Here is a 10000-nt window from a genome sequence, read left to right on the forward strand (position 1 = left end):
GAAGGAATGAATTCTTCACCAGCGCAACGAATGTTCGGTAGGCGCACCCGAACTCAGCTGCCAACAGCTGAAGTACTGCTGAAACCACAGTCCACAGATACAGGGACAACAAGAGATCAAATACTGAAGAGGAAAGCAAAGCAAACCTATCACTATAACCAACATGCGATAGAGCTTCCAATCCTCCTGGAAGGAGAGACAGTGCGAGTTGCACCCCAACCTGGCAATAGGTCACAGAAATGGTTCAAGGCAGTGGTACAGGACCAGACAGATGTGAGATCCTACAATGTGAGAACCGAAGATGGTAGAATGTTCCGCAGGAATTGCAGACACCTTCGCAGCAGCAAGGACCCATTCTATCCCTTCGAACGCAATGAACCAGAAATCAGCCTGTCACCTCAGCCGCAAAGAGTTACTTCAGCGAACATTCCGGACTCCTGTGCAACAGAGTTTCATCTACAAGAGCCTAGCACTGAAACTGTACAACCTGATCAGTCAAGCAAACCGGAAGTTGTAGTGTCTGACAAGCTCCAGCCAGGCCAGCACAGGATCACACGCGCTGGACGTGTTTCAAAGCCACCAAGCTATTTAAAGGACTACACTTGAAAGTTAAGGTGTATCAGTGGAGAGAACTGTTGTTGAAACCAACTGGACTTTATTTGAGAGCCATGTTCTAGTCAAACGGTATAGTTGTTGTTATTACTGGCTAAATTTTCATTTAGTGCCAACTTGTTAGTTAGTTTGTCAACTTGTTGTTTGTTTGTTGTTTAGTGCCAACTTAGGGCCATAGTTCAATTTACAACTTGTGTAGATTTTAGTTTCAGTTCTTTTCTTTTTTTTCTTTTACAAAAGGAAAGGTGTAGTGGTCTCCCTGTGCTATTGTACTTAGGTCACGTGACTATCAAAAGCACGCACTTGAGAGCGGGCTGTTGAAATAAACCTCGTAAGAGCTTGATTGAAGTGGCTCATCAGTTTCCCTTCACGGTTTGGAGCTAAGAACGTTACATAGGGAAGCCCAGGAAAGATTATCTCCAAGGCTTTTTGCTGAACACCATCAATTAGGAGGCTAAGATATTGCGGCAAATTTGCCCAAACTGGGGAGGCATACTCCAACACTGAACGGATCAGGCTGGAGTACTCCAGAACTAAAAATCCCCTTCCATCACACCTGACTTCTTCGAACAACGCAGTGCGTACAGGCGTTTGCGCGCTCTTTGGACAATGTACTCGCAGTGCGTGCTCCAGCAGAACTTTAATCATATCCCTTAACTTACAAACGGTAGTAGAAAAAAAGCAATTTAAAAGATGAAGGGAACTGGTTTCCTGGGATAACTTGAAAGCTAAGAGTGCCAGGGAGCCTAAAATAAGGAGTCGAAAAATTGTGCCGGTGACTTTCTGTCACTCTGCCCTCTGCGTCTATGCCCCTGGTTTCCTCAGGGGAGGGGTGGCACTGGGTTTTGTACCCGCAAACCCAGGTCCCTTGTGTTCACGAGCTCGGGTGAAAAGTGGATCTGTGCGGTCTACAAAACACGCAAAGAAAGCAGAGGAAAAGTTACCAAGAATTGCTATAATTCTGCATGAGTTTATTGTGCTGATGCAAAGAACGTCGCTCTTGTCAGCTCCAGGGGATCAAGGAAGCTTGACTTTCCGCTGACAATTTCCTTATCCCTCACCAAAGCTTATGGAAAACTGGCAGGTACCATTCAAGATAGAACTTAATAGAACTTATGCACTGTATAACCTATTGACGCATGTCAAACAGCGTTTTTAACTACATGTACTTTGATGTTGATTTAGGTTAGTTTCTTTAGAGGTCGCTACCATCGGCTTCTCCTGAACGGTCCAATTGCACTGGTCGATCTAAATCTATAACTATTGCATAGTCCGGGGGATTAGGTTAGAGCTCGGGAAAATGATCCGGGAGGTCTTTTTTATGTCTTATCCTTTCTCTGGGAAACGAATGAACACCATATCCTAACACCAAATCCTAACATCTAACAAAATTTACTTGTGGTAATCAAAGATCTAAAATCAAGATGTAGCTGTTTAACCCTGATACCTGAGCCTTGGTGCAAGAGGTCCTGAGTTCGATTCCCGGATCTCGCATCCTTGTTTCGACTTCTTTCCTTTCCGTGTAGCTAAGTAGCTTTAAATACCCGTAAAACGGAGCACTGATGGAGAGGGGGGAGTAAAATGAGCGCACCGTCGACCTCAGGTTTGTCAGTTGAATTACTGTTACGAGTTATCGACGTTAAATATGGTTGCTTTACTTTACTTTATATGTATGTAATGTTGAGTGGTTTTCAAATACGTTTAGTAAAACCAAAACCAAAGTAATTACTTTCAATTGGCCAATCAAAAAGGATGGAGATAATCCAGTAAACCAATCAAAACTCGAAGTAATTACACATAGCTGACACAAAGCATGGGAAAATGTGCACGTGCAAGCCACGATTGGTTTTGGTTTCACTTCTTATAGGTTGAAAAAATAGCGTGAGAACTTTGAACCAATCACTGAGTGAAGTAATGCAAAACCAAAGCAATTCGCTAATTACTTTCGACACTCAATTATTGAAAACTGCTCTATTTGTAAGAATATCGCATTTCTGATTGGTGAATAATGAATGCATCAAAAGGTTATAGTGTGCAAAAGAGGGCTAGAGACTCAACTGACGAGCTGGCTCATTCGCCATGATCACTGCCAAGCCAAACAAGCCACCAGTATAAGAGACCCCAATATATATATGACTCGTTCTTTCGTTCACTGTGGAGCCAACGAAAAGAACCAGATGAGCCACCAATATAACAGAGCCCAATGTTTTATATATGACTCGTTCTTTCATCCACTGCCGAACCAAACAAGCCAGTACTTCCATAGGTCTTGAATGTGGTCCTGCATTCTGTAGTTGCTATTTAAAGAGGTTTTAGAGTGCAATATAGAAGTTGCTATGGAAACAGTTACGGATTAATTTCGTGTAGTACTAGTGTCTATAAAATAAAGTACTAAAAAATCATGAAATTTATTTGCTCATGGTGACCGTCACTCAAAATCTTTCGAAGAAAGTTCTCCAATTGCACAAACTGTAATTTTTAGAACTTTGAAAACATCACTTGTGCCCATAAATCACAAATGTACCCGTGTTCATAAGGTTTCCTATTAACATACATGTATCAGAGGTTCTAAGGAGACTATATGTGAGCCTTTTAGTGAATCCAGTTAAAATACAGTAAAACTCTCAACATACAGCAGCTAAAACTTATATTACCATAATTTCAAACTCTTTTACTTCATAAGTGTTCTTGATGAAATGGTATATGAAATGAATCATATAAGAACTGCAGATATGAAATCAAGTGAAGCTATGATCTTCGTAGTTATGAACACAATTTTTACAACTGCATAGAGAAGCCTGAAATGTCAACCCCGTTGAAGTCCTGAATTTTTCAGGCTTCTCTACGCAATTGTAAAAATTACGTTCATAACTGCGAAGATCATAGCTTCACTTGACAAATGTTCTTGTTAGTGACCAAATATAAGATCTCATTAAGATTCAAATTTTCATAGACCTATGCTAATTAAAAAAATGATGATTATTATTATTTGTAATTATCAAATCCCCCCACAAAGCCTTTCACTATCATATGTGGAGTGGGGAATTTGAGCCAAAAGTGACAGGTTTAAATTGACACATAAATAAAGTATCATCATCATCATCATCATCATCTATTTTCAGGGTTTCGAAGTCCCCAATTCCCATCTTTGGACAAAATGGAGGAATTCAACAAGCAAAATATATTTGCTCTTATTGTTTATTCATGACTGAAAGAGATTGCAGTATTTATAAGGTATCTATGAAAAGATGACAATAGAGTGTTTTCACTGACGTGATCAGTAACCGTGTTTTTCCACCGAAACAAAAGAAAATGCAAGCATAATAACAGAGCTGAATTCCTGGAAGATTAGTTGGGTTACACCAACATGGCCGCTGTTCCATTGTTTAGGAACACCAACATGATGTCACATGAAAACCCTTTAACTGACATAACATTGATAAGTTTCTTAGAGCTCTGTAAAATATCAAAAGAATGAAAATTTCACACCTTTTACAATATTATTGACTCAAGCTGGCTTTAATACCATAATGGTATTAAATTTGCCATATGCTGACCACAATACAGATTAACTTATGTTGCTCCTTCTTATCTAACTTGTAATTTACTGCTGTATACTCAATACATGTACAGTTTTTAACCATTGCAGATCTTCTTGGAATGGAGACTTTGTCGCACGAAGTATCGATAAAAGTTTGGGAGAGTTCCTCGCAACACAAGGAAATACTGGATGTTACTCTGTTAGGAAGTGAATGGAATTCATCATCTGGTGGATTGTCTACATTAAACCGAGAGCTTGCAATTCATTTGGCTCAACATCCAATCGTTAGGGTTTCTCTTTTGGTTCCAGAGGGTGTTTGTAATGATAGAGACAAAAAGGAGGCGCGAAGTTTTGGGATCAATGTTCTTGATGCAAGGAAACGAACAGGTTATGATCCACTTGACTGGTTGTGCTTCCCACCTGAAGGTCATAAAATGGATGTTGTAGTTGGCCACGGTGTGAAACTTGGCAAACAAGTACAATTCATAAAGTCACACTTTGAAAATTGTACTTGGGTTCATGTTGTCCACACTGCTCCTGAAGATCTCAGCAAATACAAGGGATATGCTAATCCTACTTCAAGGGGTGAACAGAAGCACTGGGATGAGGTTGATCTTTGCAAATGTGCTGACCTTGTTGTTCCAGTGGGGCCAAGACTTGAAAAAGCTTACTCTTCCTATTTGCAGGGCTGTAAGAAAAGTGAGGATATTTTTGAAATGGTTCCAGGTCTTTTTAATAGAGAATTTGGTGATTTGGTTCAAAATGATAAAAGTGATAGTGATAATTTCAAAGTATTGTTATGTGGGCGGGGTGATGAGGAGGACTTTGAGCTGAAGGGATACAACATTGCTGTTAAGGCGTTCACTGATCATCGGCTGAAAGGGAGAAGTTATGATCTTTTGTTTGTTGGTGCCCCAGATGGGAAGCAAGACAAGGTGAGGGAACGACTTTTAAATTTTGGAATTGTCGAAGACCAACTGACAGTGAGAAAGTTTGTACACAGCCGTGTGGGAATGAAGCACCTTCTTTGTGAGGTTGACCTTGTCATTATGCCTTCCAAAACGGAGGGATTTGGTCTTGTTGCTCTTGAAGCTCTATCTGCTGGTTTACCAGTTCTAGTGGGGAGTAATTCAGGATTTGCTAGAGCAATAAAGTGCATTCCTTTGGGAGCATACAGCATAGTTGATTCAGAAGATCCAGTTAAATGGGCTGAAGCAATTGAGGGTGTCCGTAATAGACACAAGATGTGCCTTGAAGAAATCAAATTACTGAGAGAGTTCTATGGCCAGAAGTACTGTTGGAAAGAACAGTGTGAAGCACTTCTTGACAAGTTAAGGAAGATGGTCCATGGTACAGTAAATAATCATTTACATCTACCGTATTTTAATTTGTGTTAAAGTCTTGTGAAAGGAAAGGAAAGGAACTTCATGTAAGTGTCTAGTTGCTCTAGTGCTGGAGCACTAATTGGGGACACTGTAAACTGAAATTAACAAAGAAAGCAAATCAAGTCAAATATTGGTTTTTGAGGAGAGGGGAAACCGGAGTACCCGGAGAAAACCTCTCGGTGCAGAGTAGAGAACCAACAAACGCAACCCACATATGATGCCGAGTCTGGGAATCGAACCCGGGCCACATTGGTGGGAGACAAGTGCTCTCACCACTGCGCCATCCCTGCACCCCTAATAGTTATTAAGAGAGCAGACCCTGATTCATTTTCGGTCTGAAAGTCCTGTCCCTGTGTAAACAATAGCAAGGAATTCTTGAACAGATCGAACATTCAAGTACTGGGTAAATTTCTGGTTCTTGCTCTTGTTATAATAAAAATTTATTATTATTATTTATCAGAGAACTTTACTTCTCAAGCGGCAGCTGCAAATGGCTTGGTTGAACAACAGCCAGAGAGTGAGAGACTTGACACAGGCCTGCACCTAGAAATCCTTGGAGTACATGGTAACCAAACTGATCTAACAGTAATGCAACAGTATGCTGGTATTAAGGAAAGTGCAGTGATCTCAGGCAGAGAAAATGCCAAGAAGCAAGAATTAAAAAGAATTTTAGAATTCAATGCTGATGCTGAAGGTACTGGTCGGAGTTTTTTGTTTTTCATCTCACCAGTTAATCTTAAGTATTTTAGTGTTATCATTGCAGCTATAATACCATTGTACATTAGAGTAGGTTTCATGTTCACATGCTGAGTGTTATTCTTAATTTATTTATTTACACGGCATCCATATATGTACTGTACTGTATACTAATAATAATAATAATAATAATAATAATAATAATAATAATAATAATAATAATAATAATAATAATAATATTATTATTATTATTATACTTATTATTTGTTGCATTCGACAAAGGAGAACACATCCTAGTCATGTCATTCCGGCTTGATGATGTCTCATGGGCATCCATAATTGTGATGCCATTTGATTTCAGTGTTTGGACACCATCTACATGTAGCTTGGACTTGCTAGCTGGCACAGAGTTTTGTCTTCATGATTATTGTTAGTGACCCAGAAAAACTGTCAGTTTTTTAAACTTTTGAACTGGAAATTAGCTTGTGGAAAGTAAATGATAAATGTAGCATGTTGTCTTAACAGTCTATGACAAAGGTAGTGAGTAATTATATTAATAACGTTCAAAATTCCTCATACACATACATGTAGTTTGTTTGACGTTGTCTTTAACCCTTTCATCCCTTAACGGGACCCCATTCACGATTGATGAGTAAACTTGTCTGGTGTTAAACTGAATAAAAAACCCTGTGTTTACTCACTTTTAGGACAGAAAGGGTTAAATAATAATTTTAAAAATGAATAAAACTTAGCAATCAGCAGAGATTCCAACCCTCCCATTTTCACTGGAATCCTCCCCTTTTGGTGAATATTTGTAGCCTCCTGTTTTTGCTTAATATTCTCCTCAGGCTGGTTTTTGAAACCTTGTTTCCTACAGCACTTTAGCTATAGAAAGAAAATTTTTTCTTTCCTCTATTTTCCATTGACTTTGATCTCAAAATGCAGGAAATGGCATCTTTGGGGCACATATCTTTAAAATTTTCCCCGAAGAGCATGCCCCAGGACCTCCCTAGGGGCTACACGTGTGTATGTCGCACCTGAAATATCCCTTTTTTAGTTGACAGCTGCAGGGTTGGAATCTCTGAATCAGATATTACTTAGTCATGCTTATAATCACAGCAAAGATTATTATAAACTTGAGTTTATCTTGCAATCCTCAGCTGTACCACACACAAATGCAAAAATTCAAGAACCTGAACGTTTTATACTAAACAATTATTGGGATGAGTTCTTGGAGGCACGATTAAGAAAACTTGCAGTATTACAAGTTGAACCACAAATGCAGGATTTAAAGATAAAGAAAAATTTAACCGATCAAGAGCAGCAAACAGAGCCAGTGAGGTCAGCTGATTTTCTGGTCATAACAAAATTAATGAATGCATGCTAGCTATAGACTTAAGGGGTGTTGTGTTAAGCATCATCCCCAAGCATGTGGTATGTTGAACCAGAGGCTCCCACCCTTCTTGTTGAGACTAGGCTCCTCAGCTTTATCCTAAATGGCTTTGTTAATTCCAGCCTGTTACAAGCTACTGCTGTCCCTCATAATCAAGGATGATGACTTCTGTGTTGTTTTCTGTAAACATATAGCTTGCTTTGATTCCCCAAAATAGCGCTCTTTGACATCAGGGTGCATAGGCACATTTATTTTCATAGATAGTGTAATGAAGAGTGTTTTGTTAAGCATTCTCTTCTTTTCATGGGTGAACCCCAGTTCAAGTTTCACCTGCTTGTAATGCATAGTTATGTAATGTCCTTGCATTGTCGACTAACCAGTCACAGAGTAATTCTAAAGTTATTACAATCAAAGTAATGATCTGATGAGGTTTGATGAATCAAACATTACAAAATATTATTGTTAATAGTTATTGCAATTCCCTTTTATCAATTTTATCCAATGCAATTTAATTTTAGTATTAAACCCATTCATTTCCTTATTTAATTTTGTGATCATGTTTATGAGGGATGTACTTAACTGTGCAGAGTTGCATATGAGCATTGTGTAAGTTTGGAATAATAACTAACATATAATATTTATTATTATACATTGTAGTCACCATCTGTCTTCTCATTGGCTAAAAGCCTACAGTTAATTCTGGGAAACAGGGCAACCTACAGATTATTCACTAATCTGTAGGTTGCGCACGCAATGCGTGATTTCCAAGAGCAATGTGTTTGAAAATAAACTGTGATCGCTGCGATAATGCATTTGTCGTTATTTTCTTCAAAACAATGTATAATAAAACAATTATTAGATTCAGTTTTTGTGATATCCGGTTAGTGTTATCAGCCTCAGCCTTCGGCTTCAGCTGATAACACTTACCTTGACCTTGATTATTCCGGATATCACAAAAACCTCATCCAATAATTGTTTATAATAATGATATATTCTACTGGTCTTAAGGTAGCTAAGAGTTTCTCACATTCTTAAATCTCTGAATTATTTTAATTAAGTCACTTTTTAAACTACCAGCCAGCCTTCTTGTGGCCTTTCCACTCGAGATCTCGAGATCTCGAGATCGCGTTCCACAACAACGGAACCGCCAGTTATGCAGACAATATAGCCAGGTTTCACCCCTGAACTGGTGCCGGCATTGACGAGTTAATTATCGTGAAGGTAAACTCTTAGTGTCACTCTTAAGGTGAAAGGGTTAATGATAGCATGATTTATAGTTTTAGGTGTGAAAATGATGCTGCAATACTTGAGAAGAAGGAGAACTTCACCCAGACGATTCCGGTCCTCAAGAATGTAAGGACCAGTAGCCACTACATAATATTCATTTAGTTTTCATTTTGCCATGGTTGGATGCTCAGAATAATTTCTTCATTATTCTGGCTGGCATTAGAAAAACCCCATTTATTATACTGATGAAATACTAGAATTTTGCATTTTACTAAAATATCATATTTATCTTCACTTCTTGCAGTGAAGATATTGTGGGGATTTAGGTGCTGTCATGGTAACTAAAACGATTTTTTGAAGCCAATAAAAGTGCGAGCTTCCCCTTCATAATGTAAGATACTGTATTGAAATAATTATAATAATAATAACAATAAATAATTGTTCTCTACTATGTTAAATAGTAGTTGGTGACCACCACACCATTTCAAAACTGGATTAAACAGTCAAGTTGTTTATAATCTGGACATTTCTTCAGTCTCTGTATAAAAACAGAACAGTACATGGGTGCTTGGGGATACCAATTTTTCTCTCATGAGTAAGTGCATACTATCACTTTGAAGATAAAATTTGTATCCCTGTGCAGCCATGTAATATCCTTTACATAATAATCACTCGGAGGGGTTGGTGCAGTGGTAAGATCTCTGCCTTCCAACCCTAAGGTCCCAGGTTTCATTCTCGGTTCTACCGAGACTGGAATATTTGGCGATCTTCTTTCCCGCTAAAGTTCACTCAGCTTTCCATCCTTCCGAGGTCGGTAAAATGAGTACCAGCATGCATGGACTGCTTAGAAGTGGCTGCAATTTGCGCCTGTATATGCTTCCGGTCCGCTGGGGGTAAAAATATCATTGTAAAGCGCCTTTGAGACGTTAGTGAAACGGGGCTATATAAATGCACCACTTTACTTTTTTTTTTTACTTTTAAAATTATTTTGGACTAAGATTTTCCTGGAGCTATAAGTGAAGTCAAAAGAACAAGAGTTAATGAGTTAATTAATGAATAATGCAATCTAATTATTGCTTTCAAAGGCATATTAATTAGGTATACGAAAAATTATGAATGTGATTGCTGATGGAGTTTTTCAATCTG

At 38.5% G+C, this 10000-nt stretch overlaps 1 protein-coding gene across 2 annotated transcripts in view; it reads left to right on the forward strand.

Moving 5' to 3' along the window:
- The first annotated feature begins 1482 nt into the window (after positions 1-1482).
- Positions 1483-10000, forward strand: part of LOC138024870 (uncharacterized) — a 26032-nt gene continuing 17514 nt past the window's right edge. The window contains exons 1-6 of one of the 2 annotated variants that reach the window (XM_068872056.1): positions 1483-1696; positions 3735-3846; positions 4262-5503; positions 5999-6232; positions 7395-7575; positions 8905-8980. In XM_068872056.1, the coding sequence (XP_068728157.1) occupies positions 4273-5503; positions 5999-6232; positions 7395-7575; positions 8905-8980 (1722 nt within the window). In that variant the 5' untranslated portion in view covers positions 1483-1696; positions 3735-3846; positions 4262-4272. Of the gene's footprint in view, positions 1697-3734; positions 3847-4245; positions 5504-5998; positions 6233-7394; positions 7576-8904; positions 8981-10000 lie in introns of both variants that reach the window. The other variant, XM_068872055.1, reaches the window with a different exon arrangement.

Source organism: Montipora capricornis, chromosome 11 (assembly GCF_036669925.1).
Source record: "Montipora capricornis isolate CH-2021 chromosome 11, ASM3666992v2, whole genome shotgun sequence".
Lineage (NCBI taxonomy): Eukaryota > Metazoa > Cnidaria > Anthozoa > Scleractinia > Acroporidae > Montipora > Montipora capricornis.